General features: G+C 38.5%; 1 protein-coding gene across 1 annotated transcript; it reads right to left on the bottom strand.

Moving 5' to 3' along the window:
- Window positions 1-328: 328 nt before the first annotated feature.
- On the bottom strand, window positions 329-23,359 carry ISX (intestine specific homeobox). The gene is made up of 5 exons (XM_042467918.1): window positions 23,281-23,359; window positions 22,114-22,314; window positions 4,574-4,725; window positions 2,309-2,425; window positions 329-568 (listed from the first exon to the last, which is right to left on the bottom strand). The coding sequence occupies exons 1-5, from the start codon at window positions 23,357-23,359 to the stop codon at window positions 329-331; spliced, it is 789 nt and encodes a 262-aa protein (XP_042323852.1).
- Window positions 23,360-26,252: the final 2,893 nt, after the last annotated feature.

Genomic DNA, 26,252 nt, shown 5'->3' with positions numbered 1-26,252 from the left:
CTTAGCCCTTTTTAAAATGGATTCACTCCACATTAAATGTATTTCATCCATACACCAAGGAGGTCCAGCTGATGAGTATGGTTCCCCCTTTTTCATCCTAACAACAAGCTAATGAGTAAGTTAGACTGAGAGATACTGTCCATCTCATGGATGCCTAAAAGTTTCATTGAGCAGTTTCATGGTGAATTGGGGAGGAAGAGTGATCAGAATCCAGCAGTTTTCATTGAGGTAGTAAGTCTGATACTTTTTGTGTTGCATAGCCTCAATGAAGAAAACGGCTTTTTACAGAAAACCATGGCATTGCCTTTGAGCTCTTCAGAGTCATCTTCTAGGTAAAATTGGCATTGATATATCTCCAGGCTGGCTTCAGTGGCTGAGCTGATAGACTGTATGGAGGGAGATAGTCAAGGTGCTGATAATGTTTGGAGATCACCACAGGATCCATGGTCAGAGGGCCACAGGGCCACATGTTAGGTAACCAGGCAGATGTGGAATACCTTTGCATAGGTGAGTAGTGCCATGTTTGGAGATCCATGCCAGAAAGATTGCTGGACATTAGACAAGGGCCCTGCCATAAGGTGAGAGAGAAAGAAACAGAAGGAATCAATGTGAATTCAGATCTTTTGTTGCATTTAAGTTTTAACTAACTCAGGACTTGCCTTGTCAATTTCCTCAACCCTTCAGCAATAAAAAAGCAACAAAGTTTCAGAGACTACTACTAAATGGAGTCCTTAAAATATAGTGACAGGCAATCAGTAAGGCACAAAATAATTCCCTTTGTTCCAATGATCGCAAAATATCTGGAGACGGGGACAGAAAATGTCTTTGCCATCCAAATAGCTCTTTCAGTTTCTGATTGTGCAGAAAATGTAAAACTAGCTTTAAACCAAAGTGAGGACTGGAATGAAAAAGATTTCCAACCACATTTTCAGATTCTGGCTGGTATTTTCTCTGGTTTCAAGTGGTATACATTTGATACTGAACCATGCAGAATTTTGAGAAAAAAGAGAAATATATCCCAAGAATGGAGGATGGTAGAAGAAAGAATGAAGAGCGTGTGCATTACTAAAGCCTGCTGGGAACCCCTACTCAGGATCAGACCAAATGGGGTCAAGCTTACAATATTCTTAGTATAATTGGCCAGAATGCATGTTGGAGTCAAGGATGAGAAACTGAAAAGATACTTTCAAAAAGTACTTAGTCATTGTTATAGGTTCCAAATCCAAAGAGTAGTTAGTTATCATTTCAATCACAATGTAAAAGTAACTATTTGATTTCTCATTTTTTAAACATATCTATTTATTAAAATATTTATATCCCATGCTTTCTCAGTACCATGTCCAAAAAAGCCAATCTGACAAATTACTTATTTGTAACTAGTGCCCTCCAGAATGCAACAAAGACAGTCAAGTTTGTCTTTAAGCTTTGCTTTAAAAAACAAACAAAACCCCAAACACAGTAAGATATTTCACCTGACGCTAAACCAGGGGTTAATCTACACTGTAGAAACAATGCAGTTAGATACCACTTCAAGTGTTGGAATCCTGGGATTTGTAGTTGTACAGGCTTTTCAGACTTCTCTGCCTAAGATTGTTCGTGCCTCACTAAACTAGAAATCCCAGGATTCTGTAGGATGGAGCCATAGCAGTGAAAGTGGGGTCAAACTGCATTATTTCTACAGTGTAGATGCATTCTCTATTTTTATGCATATATATGCATAGTCTAGAGTAGACAGATCACTAAAAAAAAATAATCCTGGATTTTTAAAAATTGACTCTACAGGACACCTCTTTGTAAAAGTTACTGGTTCTTTATTAGTGTGGCTTATACAAAACATCTCTTCTTAACCAGAGGACCTTTCACACTATATAGTTATAGCACTATGATTCCATTTTATCTAGCATGGCTGCAGACTATAGAAACTGGGGATTTGCAAGGTCTGTTGTTGCTGTGTGCCTTCACGTCATTTCTGACTTATGGTGACCCTTATGGTGGGGTTTTCTTGGCAAGATATGTTCAGAGAAGGTTTGCCATTGTCTTTTCCTGAGGCTGAGAGCATGTGACTTGCCCAAAGTCACCCAGTGGATTTCATGGCTGAGCTGGGAATTAAACTCTGGTCTCAAGAGTCATTGTCCAACACTCAAACCACCATGCTGTCTCTCAGTGTAGGAAGGGGGCATTTAAAATTCTTGGCCAGAGAACTCTAGTGCTGAAGTCTTCATAGGATACAGCCAGGGCAGCTGAAGTGGAATCACAGTGCCACAATTGTATAGGTATATTCATGACCTATATCCACTGTTATACATACTGTTATATCTGCCTTTGGAGCAGGAATATAATCAACCTCAGTTAGATGCTGCAGACCACCAAAATTGCCAAACCGTTCATGTTTCCTCCACTTTGCCCTCTGATTCTGGAACCAGATCTATTGCAGGGGGAAAAAAAGAAAAAGAAAGAAAGAAAGAAAGAAAGGGAGGGTACAGGGGAATGATCATGCTAATTTCATTTTAAAAATACATAATTAAACAATATTAAGTGAAATCCAAAGCACAAAATACAAAAGCAAATTGTTTCTTTATTGCTACATTTTAAAATGATTTTATCCTCTTTATCACCAGGTTGTTATTTTTTTAGCTCTATCTTGTTTTAACCCTGTTGCTAGCTGCCTTGGGTTTCACATAGGGAAAAGGGTAGAATATGAATTAAATTAAAATTTAAAAGTAAAAACTGCTTCTGGTATTTCAAAAACAAAACAAACCCCAAACTGGATTAAAATTATGGGGATTGCCAGACAGGAAGGTATGAGGAAAAATGATGAACACAGGTCGAGTCTCTGACAAAAGTGAATACTTTCAGGCTGCAATTGTAAAACTGAACTCAGCTGGATTTACAGGCTGAATTGCCCTTATCTGAAATGTTTAGTATGAGAAAGGCAATAGCAATAGCATGTACATTTCTATACCGTTTATCAGTGAACTCAGCACTCTTTAAGTGGTTTACAATCTGTAAACTAATTGCTTCCAGCAAGCTGTGTACTCATTTTACCAATTTATGAAAGGATGGATGGCTGAGTCAGCCTTGGAGTCCCTGGGATTGAACTCACAACTTTGTGGTTACAGTACCAGCATTTAACCACTGTGCAACCAAGGCTCAGAGAAGGGTTTGGGATTGAAGATTTTTTTGGATTTTTGAATATTTGCATATACATAATGAAATATCTTGGAGATGGACCCAAATCTAAACATGAAACTCATTTATGTTTCATATGCAACTCACACACATAGCCTGAAAGTAATTTATATTTTGAACAATTGTGTGCATCAAACAAAGTTTGTATACACTGTACCAACAGAAAGCAAAGGTGCTCCTAGCTCAACCACCCACGTGGACAATTTTGGGAGTATTTCAGATTTCTGAATTCTAGATAAGGGGCATTTAACCTGGATAAACAAACTAATATATGCATGTGCAAGAAAAATGTCATCTCTGAAATGGTCTCAACTTGGGGGAGGAGAATAATACTTTTTTGGATTACAAAACTCCAGCCAATAGCCATGTTGGCTGGAGGGTTTTGGGCACTGCAGTTCAAAATAGCAACTTACCCAGCCTCTGAAAAAGGTCATTATTTGATTTAACCACTGAAGCAGGGCTAAGAGGTTATTTCTTAAAAAAAAAAAAATCTGAGGTGCATTTAAGAATTTATGGTTCACTTGCCACAGAAATACGTTTTTCTGTTGTTTTTATGGGGTTGCTTCGAAGAACTGCCTCTGGGAAAATGAAGACTGTTCTGCCCATTTGCCAGTTCTCTGACTCAGTTTGATGGCAGCCAGTTTGAGCATGCCCATCTCTTCTTAAGAAGTGGAGTTGTTTGGTGCACTCCCTCCAAAAGGATTAGTTTTATCAAGTATACAGTTTTACAACTAAATGAAAACTCACTCCACCAAAACAAAACAAAACAAAACAAAACAAAACAAAACAAAACAAAAGAGCTGAGTTGCAAATTCATGACATTGGCAATTATTTATTGGAAAGTCAATTTTTGTCAGAGTAAATGTACTTTTTGATACAACTAAGATAATAACAAAAAGAGATTGCTAGGATGTAACTGTTGTGTATAATTGCATCAGAATCAACAAAACCTTTCCTTCAATTCTGTTATCAGAATCTTTCATATACTTAGACCCATAAGTATTCTCCAGGGAGAGCAAAAAGAAATATACCACACTGAATTATAATGCATGCAGTTCAGTGGGACCTTGGCATCTACTGGGGTTTGGTTCCAGGACCCCCGGTGGATACAAAAATCCACCAATATTCAAGTCCCATTAATACAATAGCATAATAAAAACGGTGTCCCTTATATAAAAGAGCAAATCAAGGTTTGCTTTTTGGAATTTATATATTCTTTTGAATATTTTCAAGCCATGGATGGTTGAATCCATGGATAAAGAATTCATGGAAAAAGAGGGCCAATTGTAATTTGTCTGTTTTCTTTGATAGCCTATGAGCAGCAATAACACAACAACTAATGTTCTGGTGGGCCAATCCTACATTAGAAAGAAACAAAACTTACCTGGACCCTGGCTTCTGGAAGATTGATTTTTGCTGCCAACTGATTGCGAACATTGACATCTGGATAGTGTGTTGCTTGGAAGATTCGCTCTAGTTCCTGGAGTTGCTCTGCTGTAAATGTTGTCCTGATCCTACGCTTCCCCTTTTTCTCATCTGTGCAAACAGGAGAAAGATGCATTTCTTAAAGAGTTTGCCCAGAGTTTAGCAAGTGATCATGCTGGTTGCTGGGAGTGGTAGTCTAAAAGTCTACTTTGTATGTCAATAAGAACACAATGAATTCATCATTCATCTGAAAAATTACTTCATTGGTATATGGTGATTGATTGGTAGTTGGTTGTAGGAATGAGGTTTGCATATATTTCTGATGGCCTCTGGGACCTGAAGCTTGCATAAAACCATCTTACCCAGTAGCTTCTAAACTTATAAACTCACCTAAGCTATTGGCAATCACCATATCTTGTGCTTACGAATTCCACATAATAACATGCAATTTTTAAAAAAATTATTCCCAGTTCCAACATTAGGAAGTGGGGATAAGAGGGGAGACATCTCTTTATTGGCTTTGTCCACATTGCCTACAATTAGTATATATATCTATTATGTTTTCTGTCAGTCATCTTCTTGTTATTAAACTAAAACAGCCCCAATTGTTAAAACCTCTCTTAGTAGAGAATGTGCTCTAGTCCAGTGCTCAATAAATATTCAGTGAAGGCAATCTTTCTACCATACTTTCACAGTAGCTGGACAGTAGAACGGACATCATTTGTGATCTATATTGTCATCACAAGCATCTCTGAGAACAAACCAGATTGACTGATTGAATGAATGAAAGTTCCATCTTGAACCCTCAGACCTTTAGCTAGCATATTAAAGTACAATTCATTAGACGTATCTCTGGCAGTAGCCTCAAGGACAAATGCCACTCACATAAAGCCCTGCTGACACTATGGAGTGTTGTGATCAGAAATGAACAAAATGTCCTTGAATGTATGTTAAAAGGAGAAGTTCTGAAATATGAGGTCCTACTGAACATATTTTTTTCTCTACCTACCTGGCTGTCTATCTCTCTGCCTATGTCTGCCTATGTCAGGTGGTTCCCTTATGGATACGAATCATGACATCATATATAAAATCAAGAGGCTCCTTAATCTAAGAGTGTGAAAGATGATATCAGCAGGAGCTGCTGATTCTAACACCAGGGATCCACATATTTATGTGCTGCTGCCATGTATCTACATACACCAGAGTTCAGAGATTTGTGAGTGCTGGTACATCCTGTTAGTGAATTTGTTGTTGTTGTTGTGTGCCTTCAAGTTTCTTCTGACATTTGGCAACCCTAAGGTGAGCCTATCATGATGACATTAAGTTGGACATGTGCCATCACAATTTCTACAAAAAAAAACCCTTTTTTTTTTGCACAAAATGAATATGTTTTCTACAAACTGTTTATTTTGCAAAAGGGTGTTACCTGTGTAAAATCCATCAATTTTACACTAAGACACCACAATTTCCAGAAACACTTGGCTGTTGTACAAAACTTTTCAGAAACAGATGTGGATTTTTGTGTGTATATAAATTGGTAGATTTTTGTGTAAAAACACCATTATGTACCATTTCACTTGCAAGGAGAAAATAAGCAAAGATTTACATCCCCAGTGAAGGGTAAATTTCTAATACACAACAATGAATAGGGTGGTCCTAATACTGCTGCCATTGGCATGCTCCAAATATGGAGCCCCAAGAGCTTCCAGCATAAGAGGAAAGAGCCTGCTCTCAATTTTAATTTCTACCAATGTAGCAAATCTTCCCATACGCAGTTGCCTTGAACATCAAAAGGGAAACCCAGATCTCTGACTTACAGGGATTTCTGCTCAGTTCCAGCAGGAAAGTAGTGGAAGTGACTTCCTGAATATATTGATCATGACCAAGAGATGGCACTGCATTGGTATTAGATGCTAGATGGTGCTTCATCCTACCCTTTCTTGCAATCAATGACTAATGAAACCACTGAAGTACCCTACAGTGGAGATGGCACCTGGGAGGTGGAGTAGAGGGAAAACCTCTGAACCCTAGTCCACTCTTATTTGGCAAATATTTATTGTTTTTAACCTGTATTTTGTTGTAGTTTATGTTGTGAGCTGCACCATATGTTGGGGGAAAGGCAGAATATAAATCAAGTAAATAAATATGAGATTCAATCTGCAAGCTAGTCAAGGGGTTTATTAGCTGTTCTGAATTTAATAAAGGAAAGCAGGAGATATCCATATACTCCTGAAGATTGTTTGCTCTCTTCTTGTGAAACCTGTACACCTAAGTTGATGTCAGCTTTATTACAGAATCTGACCATGTGTGGGTTAGCACATTCTGGCCCTCATATTAATTGCTTGAAGAACAACTTGGCCCCTGAGAATGAAAAGCTTGCCATGCATGTTTTGGGATGTCTCCCTGAGGACTGCAAACAACATTGTTGGTGTTATGGAGCCTTAATCTTTCTGCTTCTTACTACAGTATTTGGTCTGGCAAACAGATTTCTGATTTGCAGAGGTTGGATGGAGACAGCAGCAACGTGTGCAGTTTGGGATGCCTGCAGAGAACAGAAGGTTTTTTTTTAATTTATTTCAAACTGGAACTCATCAGATTAAAAGAATAAAATAACCTGCGGTCAGCTGTGGGCCAACAGAGACTATGTGGACAGGCTTTGATTTCAGCTCCAAAAATGAAATTACTGCTGATATACTTACAGGGAGCTAATCAAGAACTCGCCAGTAGGAAAGCGAGATGATGCATTTTTGATTAACTTAATCAGTAATTCTGTTTATGTTTCTGAAGAACTGAGAAAGGGGGAGGGATGGGGGGCATGGGGGGCAGGAGGAAAAAAGTGGCAATTTTGTGTTAGTGCTTACTCCCGCAAGGTGAAATTTTTCTTTGACTGCAGCTCTGAATATTTGTACATGCCTTTGGGACCTCAGTTTAAGAGGTCCCATAGCAAACAACAGTATTCAAAATTACAGTCTAATAAAGATTGTGGGAGCAAAATAAAAGGCTAGAAAATGTTATGTGTGATGCTGGATTTACAAATTTAGCTTCTAGGTCCCTTAGGAAATAAGACTGCATTTTTTTCTTTACATTTCTATATGCAAAAATTTGAGATGCTCATAATCTATTAGAAACAAAAACAAAACCACAACCACCCAAAGCCTGCAGGGAAGACAATCAGAATATAATCAAGTGATCTAAATCTAAGGTCCAAAACACACAGTTTGAGATTGCTTTATCTGCTGTGGATTATTGCTAGGGAATTCTGGGAACTGTAGTTTTGTGAGCTTTGGTGTCACAATAAACTACAATTCACAGGTTTCCCTAACACTGAGCCAGGGCATTAAAACGGTCTCAAACTGGATTATTTCTGCAGTGTGTTTTGGACCACTGTGATCTAAGTGCAGTTCCTTTTTGATCATGTGATCCTCAGACCTCTTGCAAAAGTTCCACAGTTTTCATTTAACAAAAAGCAATTTCATCACATTGTTTCAATAGGGTTGCTTTGAAGGCCATCTCTACATTGTTAAAGAATATGAGGGGGGAGGGACATGCTAGAGCATTACCTCCTGCCCAAAATGGTTCATTTGCCTCTGGTCTTTGGTCATCCCCAAAGGTCCTCTAAGGAGCAAAAACAGCAGGAAAACTAATCCCAGAAAAATATATCCTTCAAAATATCCTATGGGAGCAATTCAAAGATGCTCAAGAGGAGAGCTTTTTTTTTTAAAGTTAGTGTTATACAGTGGACCCTTTGTATTAGTGGGCTGGCAATCCTTGGATTTGATCACCTGTGGATCAGCATGCCCCACATTATTCAATATGGTGACATGCACACAGATATGTCAGCACATCTGTGTGCATGGGCTACTACTTGTGCATACAAATATGCTGATGCATCTGTATGCATGTTACCACATTGAATAATATTCAATATGACCATCTATTTTGCTATCTCTGTGGGGAGGGGAGAGAACAGAATCTCAACAGATGGGAATGGTTGACTGTAGTTCCAAGCCAAACCAAGCAATTAGTTGCTATAATAGTTGCAATTTTAAAGTAGCTATTTATTTTCCCATTTTTCAAGCCTAACTAAATAGTTATTATTAGTTCCTTAAAAATCTGAATTGTACAAGCCACTGGCATGTGGAACAAAACACAGTCTTCTCTTATCCACCTCACTGTTGGCTCCACAGGCACAGAACACAAGGCAACAACATGAGGCACAGTGCAAGCCAGCTTGAACCACTAAATATTCCTCCTTCACTTCATGTAGTGAGGTTATACCCCCTGTGACTATAAATTTAGCTTTGAAAGTTAAAGTATCTCTGCTCAAGACCAGCTCATCTGGTTTTCCTTCCATGCTTCACCGGCAGAAGCTCACACCTTGTAAAACTAGGGCTCCTGTATTGGGATTTTAAGGATTACTGCTATTTCCTAGACAAGATTCTCAGGTATAAAGATATATAATTGAATGTCAATGTTAGGATTGTCCATGCTACTTTATTTTCAGTTTCTGTGTACAGTTGTGAAAGCTGGACAGTGAAGAAGGCTGACGGGCAGAGAATCAACTCATCTGAGATGTGGTGTTGGAGAAGACTTCTACGGACACTCTGGACAACCAAAAAGACAAATAAATGGATCCTTGAGCAAATCAGGACTGACCTTTCACCAAAAAACAAGATGACTACACTGCAAATATCATACTTTGGACATATCATGAGAAGACATAACTCACTAGAAAAGACAATAATGCTTGGTAAGCTGGAAGGCAGTAGCAAAAGCAGAAGACCACATTCAAGATGGAGAGACTCAGTCAAGGAATCTATAGCCCAAAGTTTGCTGGACCTGAGTGGAGATATTAATGGCAAGGTGACTTGGAGGTATCTCATTGATAAGATCACCATAATTCAACTTGACAACATTAACAACAAAAATTGACAAAAGAAATTAATTATTAGTAATTATTTACTTTTTATTTGTGACAAATTACTTGTAACCAATCATAGCTTGTGGTCTGAGGCCTATACCTTTCCACTTTGGAGTGAGGTGCCACACTCCTGCTCATATCATGAGCAACTAACTCTTGCTTGTAAGTAGTTATTTCCATATTCTACTCAGAATGAGCTTCAGAAGTGGGAAAATGATATTCTGCCTAAGAAGAAGGAGGGGATCCATTAATGAGATGGTCTGAATGCCATTGAAATTCTGCCTCCTACAGTAGTATCTTGCCACCATTAGGATGGGAAACCTGGATATTACTAAGCAAGATATGAATCTCCCAGCTATAAACTGACATCATAATAATAATAATAATAATAATAATAATAATAATAATAATAATAGAATTTATTTATATGCCGCCCAATCACTGGGAATCCGGGCGGCTTACAACAGAGGGGATAATAGATGGTTCCCTGCCCTCAGGCTTACAATCTAAAAAGACACGACACAAAAGGAGAAGGGAATGGTGAGGGGGGAGGGGATTGTTCCCCTGTTGTGCCCAAGTTCAGAGTATTTCCCTGTGACTGGAGCTAATGGGGAGAAAGGAAAGAAAAGAGCAATGAGCTGGAAGTGTGTGGATGCAGATGTTGTTCCTTGGATGAAAAACAGAGGACGTAAGGGATTGCTTCTGATAGAGCTTTTGAGCTACCATTGTTATTTCAGTGCATGGTGATTATATCTTCTCTCAATGCCAAACTATACTGATCCTATTATCCTTCATGGACTATCAGTGACTGTGATGGGGATTATTCTCTTTCTAAGTATGTGTTTTGAGGGTGATTGCAGCTCTAGATTAGACAGTTTAGCTATTACAAATTGAGATTTCTGGAAGGGCCCTCTTTCCCTCTGGCTGTGTATCAGACTTAAGTGATATGTTGAGACTTTTTAAATTGTTGGCCCTCCTATGAATGTGTAGGCCTTCTCTGTCCATTAAATACACACAGAGAGATAGGTTGGCATGTCACACTTCAATGAAGCAAACCAAATCTGCTTGTATACATAAGGAGATGTGTCTTCTCTGGGGTTCCTTATCCAAGCTAAAGAGACTGCTTACCAATTTAAAAGAGCTTGTAGAGAGACTGTGAGGTGGGAGTATGGTGCCATGGCTAATTTTTATTAGAGGAGCTTCTCACCCTTTATTAAAAGGGACTAGCATAGTGGGAGAGAATGGTTCTAATTGGGTACATACAAATTGCTCAGGGTAGAGCCTTCTGCTACTAAAGCACAGCATTTAGCATCCTGCTGCTATCTGTTAAGGCATTGCAGAAATGGAGCAGCAGGACATTGGGATGTTTAAAGGTTCTCTTAGACCAAACGTTTCAGAGAAAAGCTCCCTCCATCCAGATGCCAATCGTGATTGCTTAATTAATGGAGATGACAGCTGGAAAGAAGGACAAGCAGAAGACCTCAGGCAGAAGGATGGAGAAGCTTTGAAATATAATCTGCAAAGAGGGCCACAACAAAGATTGTAGATATATTCTTTTTCCTCCTGATCCCCTTCTTATCACAAAAAGATTACTAATTGCTTACATGTGTTAAGAAGGTCCTTGCTGAGCTGCCCGTGCTTGGTGGAAGAAAACATCTTTGGAGGCCAAAAGAAATTGAACCATGTTCTGTTGGGAAATCATATTTGCAAGAAATGATGTAATGCATATTTCAGAGTACTGTCAAATATGTGGCCAGTGTTACTAAAAATGTGGCTGGTGGAGATGCTGGTGGCAAATGAGTGTGGTTATCAGGCACAGTCCACTTCCTTCCCAAGTCTTCTAGATTCCTCTCTCACTTCTGGGCTTTCCAGAGGCATCTGTTTATAACTGGGAGTACAAAACACTGAACTAGGTATACTGTCTAACTGATCCAGCAAAATGGTTCTTGCATTTTATGATGCTTACATTTTTGAACAATAGAAAACTGTGGTGCTGTTTTCCTTGAAGTCATTTCTGACCTATAGTGACCCTAAGGTGACTATCACAGGCTTTTCTTGGCAACATTTTTTTCCAAGGGGCTTTCTCTTGCCTTCTCCGAGGCTGAGATAGTGTGACTTATCCAAGGTCACCCAGTGGACTTCCATGGCTGAGCAGGGATTTGAACCCTCGTCTCCAGAATCATAGTCCAACATTTAAACCAGTTCACCACACTGGTTCTAACTATGGAAGATACTTGTTTCTGTATAGAATTCACTACCACAAGATAGAATTTACTGCTACAAGACATTTTGATAGCCAGCAACTTGGAAAACTTTAAAGGCGGTTTGTGTAAATTGATGGAGGATAAGGCTACCAAAGGCTGCTGATCGTGATGGCTATATACTGACCTAGTATCAGAGGGCATATACCTTTGAATATCAGTTGCTGGGGAATGGAAATGGGAGAATATTATTGCACTTATGTCTCTCCTTGTAGTCCTCATGTACACATTTAGTGGCTAGTAGGAGAACAGAACACTAAATTAGTCACAGCTTTAGTACAATCCAGCAGAGTGTTCTTTATGTAGCTATATTTCTTATAGGTTTCTCGACTTTCAAATTGCCTGTTACTATCTGTTATTACTTGTCCCCACAAAGCTCTACACATCAATCAAGAATGGTTGTCTTTTAACACTTCTGTTTCAGTTACGTTTCCTGCAATTTTGTCATTACCTGGCCTCTGCATTCTACTGATATAAGATCAAACTCTTGATAAAAACAATAGATAAAAGGTATGGTCCTGATTCTTAGTCTAAGAATAATGAGGGCAGGGGATGAAACCCTTAGGCTGTAATGCCATGTTCTTGGATCAATTTAGAAAAGGCCAATAAAACCACAAAAGATGTTGGAAAGGAAATGGTGGACTAATGTTATTTATTTATAAAACAATCCTATAACCTTGGGTCTATTATCAGGAGCTCTACAGTCTTGGCAGTAACATTACCTGACAGCCTTATAAAATGAAATCTGTGTGTCTTAAGTCTTGGGAAATGTAAGAGAAGAGAAACAAACATGATAGGCATCTAGAGCTACCGTATTTGTTCTGCCAAGTATGCTTCTGCACAACCCTTGTTCTGCCCTGGTGGCTCATTGTTAGGATTATATGGGTACATTGTAGAGATCCAAAGGTGCTTCCCACTCTGTCTTTGCTTCCCTGAATGATGGTGTGTGTGTGTGAATTTGATAGCGGTCACTGGTGGTGGGGAAAATAATTTGCCCTTTATTTTTGTGGGTTTACTCATTAACTGAGCAATCCGGTGCTCAGTTATCGGCTAGATCCATGGGGCCAAGTGGAATCCTCCTTCCTAGATTTTAGACTGGGGTATAGCTCATGCAGCTCTCTAGGTGTTCTTAGGCTTCAGCACCCTGCATTCTTTCCCAATAGGTTGCTGCTAGTTAAGACTAATTAGAATTGCAGCCCAGCAATGTCTGGAGGGCCACATGATCCTTATCCCTATCTTCTTCAGTGAAGCTTGGATTTTAGAGGGAGAGATCCAGTCTTTGGATTCCATTTTCTGGCCTCTCCCAGTCAGTATCCTTGGCTAATTCTGTGCCCTCAGACAGTTATAGAGGTTATGTCTTGTTCCCAGGTCCCAGTTTCAGGATCTGACACAGACAGTGAAGAAGAAGGATAGAGGGACATGACTAATTCTGAGTAGGGTAGAGACAAGGAAACTGAAGGACAGGGGGACATGCCAATGCCTGTGAAAAGCAGTCAGCCACAACATACAGATATGAACAAAACAATACCTACCACAGTAGAACATAGATGAGACAGGAAGGGTTTGCAATGCTCAGAGTATTTATATAGGAAATGCTCGTGAAGCTGGCAACAGCTGAGAGAGGCTGACAGACCCTAAATAACCCAGTAACTCTCTCATGTGTCATTGCTGACAACTGACCATTTGGGAGGTAGCAACATTAGGGTCTCTTGATTCCTGGATTGTGTTTCCAAAGAACCTTGGACCATGCACTGTAAGTTGACCATGCTACCAGATAGTCCCTTGGACTTAGACTGTCTGAACTTTGAGAACTGTAACTGGTAAGCATCTATATATTGCTGGGGCTGCTACTGTCTTATTTCTGATGGATTTTGTTAGATACTTCACCTCTGGCTAGCCTCCAAGACAGAACAACAGACATATGCTTTGATTCTGTTTTAACTGCCATGGTTCCAATCATGGAATTCTGTGATTTTCAGTTTAGGAAAGGATATTTACAAAGCTCAGCTAGTGAACTCTAGTGCATTATCAAATTACAAACCCCAGAATTCCATAGGTTGCTGCCATGACAGTTAAAGTGGAATCATAGGCCTATAATTATGTAATGTGAAAGGGCCATTGGTCTGTTGCTCTAATCTGAGACCCCCCCCCCCCAGATTAGAATTGAAACAGCAGTCCTGCATAGTATCATAGAATCACAGAGTTGGAAGAGACCGCAAGGGCCATCCAGTCCAACCCCCTGCCATGCAGGAAATCTAAATCAAAGCATCCCTGACAGATGGCCATCCAGACTCTGTTTAAAGACTTCTAAGGAAGGAGTGTGTTCCACTGACGAACAGCCCTTACTGTTGGGAAGATCCTCCTAATGTTGAGGTGGAATCTCTTTTCCTGTAGCTTGCATCCATTGCTCTGGGTCCTAGTTTCTGGAGCATCAGAAAACAAGTTAGCTCCCTCCTCAATATGACATCCCTTTAAACAGGGCTATCATATCACCTCTTAACCTTCTCTTTTCCAGGCTAACATCCCCAGCTTCCTAAGTCGTTCCTCATAGGGCATGGCTTCCAGACCCTTCACCTTTTAAGTCACCCTCCTTTGGACACACTCTAGTTTCTCAACATCCTTTTTAAATTGTGGTGCCCAGAACTGGACACAATATTCCAGGTGGGGCCTGACCAGAGAAGAATACAGTGGCACTATTACTTCCCTTGATCTAGACACTATACTTCTATTGATGCAGTCTAAAATCGCATTGGCCTTGTTAGCTGCTACATCTCACTGTTGATTTATGTTCAATTTGTGGTCTACTTGGACTCCCAGATGCAAGTGTTGCCTATGGAATTATAAATAATAAATAATTTTTTAATTTTTATCCCGCTTTTTGCCAGGCAATCAAAGCGGTGTACAACAGGTTAAAATACATCCATATATACACAATGCCCCCCTTAAAACAAGATTAAACAATGTAAGATTAAAAACTACATATTAAATTTCATTTATCATTATTAGGAAGAATAGCGACGATAAAAATGGCGATATTGCCGAAAATTCTTTTTTTATTTCAAATGATCCCTATTATTAATTCAAATAAACCAATAAAAATTTGGGAAAGAGACATATCACGCTTTATTTGGCAAAATAAAAGACCTAGGATTAGATTAAAATTGTTACAGGATGCCCAGGAGAGAGGAGGTATGTCCTTACCAAATTTACAATTATATTATGATGCTAGTAGTCTAATGTGGATAAAGGATTGGATGAAATTGGAAGAAAAAAGAATGCTTGAATTAGAAGGTGAGGGATTAAGTTTTGGATTCCATGCTTATTTAGCTTATGATAAGGAAAAAAGTAACCAACTTATTAATAATCATTGTGTAAGAAGGAATATAATGAGGATTTGGAATAAATATAAAAGAAATATTATTCATTCATTACCATTATGGTTATCGCCACATGAGGCTATTTATAGGAAGGAAATGATCAGAAGGGAAAAGTGGTTTACTTATAGAGATTTGTTAAAAATTGAATCAGGTAAATTTGTAATAAAAACCCGGGAAGAATTGGAACAAATTGGATTTGATGCTGGTTGGTATGCATATAGGAGAATTTACGAGAGAATGAAGAAAGATTTAAAAGATTTTGGAGAAGAGGAAAATAAAACGGATTTGGAAACACTACTAATCAATGAACAGGAGAAATTGATTGGGAAAACTTATAAAAGATTATTACAATTAAACACGGAAGATGAAATAGTTAAAGAAACAATGATAAAATGGGCTAGAGACTTTGGCTATAACATTCCACTGGAAAAATGGGAATATATTTGGAAAAAGGGGTTGAAATGTACAGCATCTCAAAACTTAAAAGAAAATTGGTATAAAATGTTTTACCGTTGGTATCTGACACCGGAAAGATTAGCAAAAATTTATAAAAATAAAAACAACAAATGTTGGAAATGTGAAGAAATAACAGGATCATTCTTACATTGTTGGAGCTGCAAAGAAGTTAAAAAAATTTGGAAGCAAATCAGAGAGCTAATTATTGAAATATTACATATCAAATTAGAAATGAAACCTGAAATATTTTTATTGGGAATATTTGATAAGGAAATAAATTTGAAATACGGGAAACAATTATTTTATATGGTAACAATAGCTAGAATGTTGTTGGCACAAAAATGGAAAAATAAAGATATACCAAAAAAAGAGGAATGGCTATTGAAACTAACAGAAATAATAGAAATGGATAAATTAACACAAATAATAAGAGATAAATCTATAAAGAATATTACAGGAAAAATTAAAAAGGAATGGGATTTGGTATTGGAATACATGAGGAAACAATTTGAAGATTATGACATCTAATTTATAAGTGTAATATATCTGATTTAAGAATAATATTAGGTGAATAAGGATGATATACGTAGTGGAGAAGATAATTATATTTAGTAAAGGAAGGTAGATAATATAGGAAAAATATAAGGTGTATATAAGAGATACTGGTAGAATGTTATAATGTATAAAGAGGAAGGAAGTCTTTTTAGAATGAATGTTGGAATGGTGATGGGAAGGGTGGAGGGATGAATGTTGTAGGATTTTTGTTGTTGTTGTTGTTGTTGTTTCTTTTTCTTTGAAGTTAGAATTATTATATGTAGATATGTGTTTGTTTATTTGTTTTTGATCAAACTTAATAAAATTAAAAAAATTAAAAAAAAAACAACTACACTACATATTAAAACCGACTAAGCTAAATAAAAATCATCATGGGCAGAGTTCACTGGATGGGAAGTCTTATTTGTGGCCAAGCATTTTATTCTGGGAAGGCTTGCCGGAAGAGATCCGTCTTAATGGCCTTTTTAAAGCTCTCTAGATTGGTAATTTGACGGATCTCGTCCGGTAGGCCATTCCATAAGTTGGGAGCAGCTGCAGAGAATGTCCTCTGGGAGGTCACCATCAACCTGGTCTTTAAGGGCTGTAATACCTCCCAGAGGACCTGAGTGTACGGGGCGGATTATATGGAAGCAGGCAATCCCTTAGATAGGTTAGGCCCAAGCCATGTAGGGCTTTAAAGGTGATAACCAACACCTTGTACTGTGCCCAGAAACTGATAGGCAGCCAGTGGAGTGACTTCAATATTGGTGTTATACGGTCACTCCTTGCTGTTCCTGTGACCAACCTGGCTGCCATATTCTGTACCAACTGGAGTTTCCGGACTAGGCACAATGGTAGCCCCATGTAGAGCGCATTGCAAAAATCAAGTCTTGAGGTTACCAGTGCATGTATTACAGTTTCGAGATCACCCTGTTCCAGGAAAGGGTGCAGCTGGTGTATCAGCCGAAGCTGATAGCAGGCGCTCTTGACCATTGCATTCACCTGATTCCTCATCTGAAGCGACGGGTCAAGAAGTACCCCCAGACTGTGAACACAGTCCTTTGAGGGGAGCATGAGTTCCTCTAGGACTGGAGGTTGCAGCCCAATCCCTGGTTTGGGGGCCCCTACCATAACTACCTCCGTTTTGTCTGGATTCAACTTGAGCTTGTTTTCCCTCATCCAATCCATTACTGCCTGAAGACACTGGTTGAGGGGAAAGATGCCATCTGTTGTTGTCACTGATGACCAGGACATGGAGAAATATATTTGGGTGTCATCAGCATATTAATAATAATAATAATAATAATAATAATAATAATAATAATAATAATAAAAATTTATTTGTATACCGCCCTTCCTATGATCAGGGCGGTGAACAGCAAGTAAAACAATACAATACATCAACAGTATAAAGCAAAAAATTACCATAAACATCAATACAATACAATAAAACTGTTAAAAACCAATGTTAAAAACCCCATCAGCCAGCTACCCCTACTGTCGGGGGGGGGGGGGGGGGGGGGAAGCGGGGGGTTTGGTCGGGGGAGGTAAAACGAAAAAGGAAGGGTTTCAACTCCTTCCTGAACTGGGCCAGGGAGGTGGCCGAGCGGAGCTCCATGGGCAGCGTGTTCCAGAGGGTCGGGGCACTGATGGAATATGACCTCCTTGTTGTGGAGGCTAATCTAGCCCCTGGTAGTTGCTGCCCAGATGTTCTGAGGGTGCAGGGTGGAATGTATGGGGAGAGGCGGTCCTCAAGGTATCCTGGGCCCATATTCACGGATGATTTATCCCAGAGGCTTCATATAGATGTTAAATAGCATCGGGGACAGGATGGTGCCTTGAGGGACACCACAATTAAGCTCTGTTTTTGAAGAGCGACTGTCCCCGAGCATCACCCTCTGGAACCTGCCCGAGAGGAAGGAGTGGAACCACTGCAAAGCAGTGCCTCCAATTCCTCACTCTCTCAGGCGTTCCAGAAGGATATCGTGATCTACTGTATCAAATGCCGCTGAGAAGAGTCTTCCCCAACTTGATCCCCTTAGGATGCGTGGGACTCCATACCCCACCACCCCAGCCTCCATGTCCATTAGTGGTATTGGCTGGGTCAAATACAAGTGACCCAGCATTACCTTCTAGAAGAGCAGTTCTGTGCCTTTAAGTGCAGAAACTCAAACAAATTTTTACTATTATGATATATCTTCCTGAGGTCCAGGAGATTTAGAAAGTATGGTTAATTGGGATGATTATACTATTTTTGCAGAATAGGGACTTAAATTGTACCAACTATCTTCCCCTCACAGTGGTATACAACCCTGTAAAAATTTAAAAAGATACTTTATTTATTAATGATATTTAGTATTCAGTTTCAAATACAGTTCCTGAGGCTGCTTTCAGTTAGGGACAAAACAATAAATGCAAATCAAAATGCCAGTAAAGTCAGTTTGTCATTCTCCAAATGTACTGGCATTTTGGTAGCTTAGGATTCTTCTTCTGTCTTTTGCAGAGAAAATATTGTCTTTTCTTCAAGGCAAAAGGAAAAGTTGGCCAGGAGAAACGCAAAACGTTAGAAGCAAGCAAAGAGGTGGATGGAAAAAGGGCTTTGGATCCAGGGTGACATTTTCTTTGGTAAATGTAGCATTTGACTTCCAGAAATGGTGACATTTTTGCCTGGCACAGGCTGAGAGAAATGTTCCTAATCGGTTGAGAAATGGCTTTGAGGTTAGTTTTAAATTGCCTTGGCTTCAGCATCTGCAGCAAGACGCCGGGGGGAAATGTAGATAGAATGGTTGCAAATGCTTCTGGAAACATTTTGTTCAAAGTAGAGATTTAGTTGCTATGTCTTGTTTTTACAGTATTTGTGGCTGGTATCGTACTTAGCACTGTTGCCTCCAAGTCAACTATGTTCTGCTGAATCTTATTTTAAATAAAAGCACCACACTGACATTGGTTCTATGCATTCAAGTCCTTTCCAACTTATTGTGCCCATAAGCAAGGCTTAGGGGTTTTCAGGAGGTTTTCTTTGCAGATTTTCTTCAGGGATGGGGTGCCCCTTGCCTTCCTCTGGGACTGAGAAGGTGTGACTGGCCCAAGGTCACCCATTGGATTTCCATGGCTAAAGAAGGATTCAAACCCTGGTCTCCCAGTGCTGTCATTCAATATTCAAACCATTACACGACACTGGCTGACAATTTAACATATGCTCAAGCAAAGGTGAGAGCAGTGTAGCCCATAACACTTCAAATTCATTTTTACAGCCCTGTAGAGGGAATTTTTCACACACGCACACCCATGTACATATGTATATGTATGTGTAAAATTCCTCAATTGCCTCTAGGGAGCAGTTTCCCTCTAGCCCCACATCTTAATTCAGCCTCAAATGTATGTTAAAAACAACAATCCCAAGCATACAGAGTTTAATTTCAAAAAAATAACTTGAAATGAGCCTCCAGTCATTGGGTCAGCTCAGCATCCTCTTCATCTTGGTTGTTAGTGTAGCAGCCCAGCACACTCACTCATGAGAACAGCCTTTTCATTATTTCAAACCATCTTGAGTGTTTGGGCAGAAAAATGGCATACAATTGTAGCCACAAAACAAACCATGAACAAAGCAAAAGGACAGAGAAGAATGAGGATTTGAACAAACTGTTATTTAAAAGATTCAGAGTGTGTTAGTTTCTATGGTCTGTCTTACAACTCCCTGTCACCTTCCCAGTTTGCTTCAGAATTTCAGAAGCTGGGAAAAAAAATAATGTTAACAAAATACAGATGCCAGAACATTTTTTTAAAAAAAAATATTGTTGCTTTAAATATTTTATAAGTGAAAGTCTGGAAATATTGATTGGGATTATGTTTTAATGATGGACTTTAGTTCAAAATATTATTCCCATTTAAAATGTGCCTGATGCCAAGCGAAACAGTAATAGTGTTCTTTTTGCACATGACAGATGCAGAAGACCTTCATCTTGTGGCCTGAGGAGCTCTCACACTATTTGTCAACAGCTCAGGCTTTTACTTATCTGATGGAATTTCCTGATCTCATGTTTGATTTCTTTATAAAAGGAGAGATTTATGGCTTTTTTTTTTATAGTTAGGACAAATCTTACAGCTGCTAACATAACAGACAGAGCCTGTGTATTCAATATTTAGCTGCTAACATTGACTAGAAGGGGCTCTTCAGAGTTTGAGACAGGGGTCTTTCCCAGCCATATCAAAGACCTAGCACAAATACTTTCAGTGATCTATACCTGTTTCCTAGAATGCTAGAATTCTAGGATCATAGAATTGGAAGAGACAACCAGGGCCATCCAGTCCAACCCCCGTGTCATGCAGAAATATATAACTGAAGCACTTCTGACAGATGGCCATCTAGTCTCTGCTTAAAAATCTCTGAAGAAGGAGACTCCTAAAACCCTTTGCTGATATTTGCTGCAAGATCAGGATGGACAGACCTCATATTATCAGGGTCTGTATACTTATTTAATGGAATCTTGGATGTGTGAATGAACTGGAGCCTAGGACAAAAGACATAGATTTTGAATTTTTAAAATATTTAAAGATGTTTCCTGAGCAACTATGGCAGCTGTTGGTTTCCATATCACTGGCATAACAAAACCATTCTGGATTTCAGTCTGAATGTAAAAGGAGCTGCTCAAGAGCAGGAACAGTGTTGCATGGGCAGGAAATATTTTGTACAGAAAATATTCTTTCCAGGGAAAGAAACAGATTTTCTATGTAGCAAAATGGTGTGCTTTTCTGCACAAAGACCTATTGAAGTGAAAACTGGTCTCATGCAACAGGGAGAATAATTCTTGTCTGTCAGGATGGAGAATTTGAAGATTTCCAGGAAGGCATGTGTTTCAAAGGCAATTATTTCTACCAGAGCTTGGAAGAATAATTTGCTTGAACTACAACTGTCAGAATCCCTCAGCCAGCATGATCATTGGTCATGCCAGTTGAAGGATTCTTGGAACTTTAATTCAAAACATTAATTTTTTCAAACCTTGATTTCTCTTTCATGTCCTATTATATATATATGGATCAATAATCTCTTCCTATATAAGCTAAAACCTTCAGGGCCCTTCCTTCAGTTCCACAACTTTCACAAGCATATCTGGTGGGAACATGAGGCAGGGCTTCCTCTCAGGGTTTGAAACTTCATTCCCATGAAGGCTAGGATGGCTGTCTCCTTGCTGCACTTCCAATAACAACTGAAAACTATTTTATTCTAACAGGATTTTAGGGATGGGCTCCAAGGACTTTAAATAGTGAGCTGTTTTTCTGTTATATTGTTTGTCTTTTATGGATTTATTTTAAATGGTTTTAATTCTATGGATAGTCTAACTGCATTTTAAGAAGTTTTTCTGAGATGTTATTTATGTCTTTGTACTTTTATCTGTGTTTGTTTTAATTCCAGTTAGGTGCCTTCATTCCCAGTTTTGAGGAAAAGATGAGGTGGTAATAATAATAATAATAATAATAATAATAATAATAATAATAATAATAATAGAAATGATGTTACTTATAAACTATACTATACTATAAGCACTTCTGTATTATAAAAAGTGTACCTATTTTTGTGCATTGGGCTTTTGTTAATGGTACATTTCTTTCCATTAAAAAAAAAGTAGTATCATCACCAAAGTGCTGGCATTCATTGCTTAGAGAAGAACCTGAATTTTACCTGTGACAAAAGTGAATTCTTTTTTGCTGCAATTGTGAAACTGAACTCAGTGAGATTTACCTCTATACTGGCATGTGTAGGATATGTTATATATTATGAATAAAATAAAGTTGATTGCTCAGATATCGAGAATTATGTTGAAATATCCATCAGATATCTGTTTTAAGCATGTAAAATATGACAACATGAGCCTTTTAAAATATCAAAACCTAGAATCTAAGGACAGAAGCTCATAAAAGTTTCATAAAGTAGAAAACAGTGCTTACTTACCCTTACACATTCCCATCACTGGTTCTAATCTCAGGATTTCAGCAGCTTCAGCTTGGTTACTGCAGGTCATTGTGTTGTGTAGGCAAACCTCAGTGGATGGTTTTTTTAAGATCTCTTCAATAGAGAAAGACAATACTGGCTTCTCCTGCTTGCTACATTCCTTTGAGCTGTTCATCTTTATTCCATCATGAGGACAGCAAACTCAGCATCAAGTCACAGTGAGCAAAACATACTCTGTCTGTGTCACACTCTTTCTGCCATTCAGTTTATGCAGGAAAAGTCAAGGAATTGCTAGTTTTCTTACAGATGCCTTCATGAAAAGGAAGGAAGAATAAAGTTCACTTTCACTTTGCATGAGATATTACTACAAGATTTAGAATGATGTTGACTCATAAACAACTATATGACTACCCAAATAAAAATAGCCTTGTGACCACACCCATCCCAGAACAATGTCATACCTGGCGTTTAAAATTTTTAAGAATTTCCATACATCCAGTGTCTCCGTAGCTCCAAGAGGAAGAGTATTCTTTTCAGCAGTTGCAAGATCTTACTAAAAAGTTTAATTAAACAGTTACTTGACAATATATGTGAACATCCACATTATTACTTTTCTTTCTTAGGTTTTGATTCGAATTGCCTCTAAGTCCCAGAAAGTTGTGTTGGACCAATAGGAATGAAAGGATTGAGCAAACAACCCACTCAAATAATATTTTTCATGTTTGTCTAGAAAGTATTGGGAATTCTTGGGTAGAAAGAAAGAAATTTCTTAGCTCCGTCATGACTATCTTTTTCTGCAGTTCCTTGCAGTTTTTCTTAAAATGTCTGTAAATTTCAGAGCCCTGTAAAAGATCTCATGTGTTTGCCTTGCAAACAGCTTTTGAGCAAATGGCAACAGAAATACAAAAAATTAAATGAAAATCTAGAATTAGGTCTCTGTTTGTTTGCGAGTCATTTCCTTAATCTGGTTAAGAACTATCCCAAAGGTTAGATTCCCCCCCATTTCAACTTCGTTCCACCAGCAAGGACTCTGAAGGTCAATCGTTTCTTCTTTCAACTGGTGTTCCTTTTAACTTAAATATGGATGTACTGAAAAAGCCAAACCAAACCAAATCACCTTTAGCAAAACATAAAATTAAATTAAACTCTCCTAAGCTTTTCCCTCACCTTTAAACGCTACTTTCGTCGTTCCCTTTTTCTTGGCTTGTTTGCCTGCCCATTTTTGCTGTCTTTCTTCTGCAATCATACTGACAGACCGTTCTTTGTTTGTCCAATTAACCTGACAATTGTTGAGCTCATATGCAATCATATGATTCTTTGTAAAGCTCAGGCTGAAATTACTGTGTAACCAGGTGGCAATAAAATGCACCTGATAAGATGAAAGACATTTGTTTTTTTCCAAGGACTGGAGAAGTAGCTGCTCAGGGAAAGAAAGGATGGTGGAACATCAATATATTACAGTCAGACAGTGTTGTATTGTAATCTAATGAATATAATCCCTTGGCATGTTTACTCAGTGTTAATTCCTATTGTGTTTAGTAGGCCTCATTCACAGGTAGGTGTGTGCAGAATTGCAGGTTGACAGTTCAGTCTTGTACATGCCTATGCATAACAATTTAGGATTTTGTCATATACAGATTGAGTATCCCCTATCCAAAATGCTTGGGACCAAAAAAAGTTTTGGATTTTATATTTTTCAGATTGTGGATATGTTAGAGATCTATCCACAGTCTAAACATGAAATTCATTTATGTTTCATACACACCTTATACACATAGTCTGATGGTAATTTTACATATAAGATTTTTAAAATAATTTTGTGCATGAAAAGTTTGGGCACACTGAACTATCAGAAAGCAAAGATATCATTATCCTATCCATCCATGTGGACATATTTGGTTTTTGGATTACATGGATTTTGGATTTCCATATAAGGGATCCTTAACCTGTATTGATTCAGAACACTGGCTCATCTAGCACAGTCTTGTCTGTAATAAGGGGGAAAACTGTCAAAGTTAGGGGTCTGCATTGGCTCCCCAGGGGACCTTGGAGGGCTAACTACACAATCATTTTGTTGTTCTTCCCAAAGCTTTGGTAGACATTTTTGGAGGCAATTTCTCCATGTTTATAGTAATTTTTGGGATGTTTTTGGACCAAGAATAGACTTTTCTTCCAATAGGAAGTGACCTGTAAATCAAGCTCCTATTGGAAAAGGGCCTTTTTTTAACTTTAAACAGTCCAAGTTAAAACAGTATAAAACAGGCGAAATACAAGTTTAAAAACCATTCAATTAATTAAACCATTCAAACAATTAAAAGCTTTAGATTATTAAAATTTAAAGTTTAAAACTCATTAAAACAAAAGCAAAACAGCATCCATGTCATGCGAAAGCCTGGGGGCATAAAAAATGTCTTTACCTGCCACTGGAAGGACATCAGGGATGGAGCCATCCTGGCCTCCCTAGGGAGGGAGTTCCATAGTGTGCAAACCAAACAGCAGCTGATAGTTGTTATTTAAAAATTACCAGGAATGGCATAGACCACCATACAAATCCATTGCCCAATGTTCTGGTCTGAAGGCAGGTTCATGCAATTAACCAGAATACCAGATGTGAATATCTGTAATTTTTGCAGTATTCCTGAAGGCCAGTTGCAATATATTAATTGCAGATTTCAACCTGAAGACTTGCTGTTTGTTGTGTGAACCAATGCCATTCAAAAGCATTGTATTAAGATCCTGTCAATGTGATAATGAGGAGATATATCAGAGCTCTGAAAAGTTACTTTTAAGATCATCTATATGACTGAGTTCTGACTACACATCATCTTCCAGGGTTGCCATGCCAGGATTATGCAATAAGTATTATGCATTAAGTCACAATTACAATTGGTCATAGCTTATTCAAACAGAAATCTAAACACCCACAGAGCATTCAGTATTTTCCTATCTGGAGAGCAAAACACAAATCCTATCAAAAGAGGCCATCTCAAAACCAAGGAAATACGAGAGGATTATTTCTTCTCACTTACATAAGAAAACTGGGGCCTCATTCCCACTGCCTTTTAAATTGGATTGCAAATTTATTTGAACCAGTTCAAACGATCCTGGTTCCAACATAATCTGAATCACTGAAGCAATTCCGAGAGGGGGGCCATGCTCCAGACTCATTTAACCTGCATCTTTTTGACGCTTTTCCCCGCTTCTTTTTCGATAAATTGATTCCGCGCAAGTGTAAACCACAAACAGATCAGAATTGATTCAAATTTCCCCTTTGGCCAGCTGGAACTGAAACATTTTGAATTGATTCATTCATGAATGAGAACCACAAGTGGATAATTTTGATGCCAGAAAATGACAGAAAATGTGATTGGGGAAAGTATAGTGTAAACCATGATCTGATGTCGAATCGATCCATCGATTCAGATTGCACACTGATTTATCTGTAAGTGGAAAGGAGGCCCGGATAAGGAACATTTATTGTAATAGTAAAAGAAAAATAGCATACAAATTGCAAAAAATCAAGACTGAAATCAAATCAAAATAAATTAAAGTTTGTAAAGAGCAGCAAGTTGCAAGTCCAGCTAAAAAAGTACAGAACCTAGTTTTTAAGTAAAGTATATTAAGAAAGAAAGAAAGAAAGAAAGAAAGAAAGAAAGAAAGAAAGAATAGACATGTGGCTGTCTATCATGTATCAAATCCTCTTGGTTGAGGATTTGTACATTCAGAGCTGACCCAGTGAAAACTGGATAGCTGGAACTTTTGCCTCTCACCCAGAGCTGACTCATGGAAACTAGTGACTCAGGACAGGGCCTGGTAACCTTAGAAGTGAAAGAGGTTTGCAGGATGGCAGCTCTCAATCGAAGCACTGTAAAGTTTTCCCATTGTCATTGAGAGTGGCTATATTTTCATTGAGAAGAGAATATTGACATGTGGAGAGATGAACAAGATTCCCCCCCCCCCACCATGCACACACACGACCTATAACCTGGCTTTACTCTCTTTTGTAGCAGCTATTTGCTCTCACCCTTTTATGATACTTGACCTGTTGCAAAAGGCCAAGGAGAATGACCATATAACCTAAGCCCTGTTAAGGATGTGCCGGTGTTTCCTTTCATGTCTAGAGTGCTTCCTTTTATTTC

Source organism: Sceloporus undulatus, chromosome 5 (assembly GCF_019175285.1).
Source record: "Sceloporus undulatus isolate JIND9_A2432 ecotype Alabama chromosome 5, SceUnd_v1.1, whole genome shotgun sequence".
Classification (NCBI taxonomy): Eukaryota; Metazoa; Chordata; class Lepidosauria; order Squamata; family Phrynosomatidae; genus Sceloporus; species Sceloporus undulatus.
The sequence above is the reverse complement of the archived record's forward strand: the minus strand, read 5'-3'. Positions and strand labels throughout refer to the sequence as shown.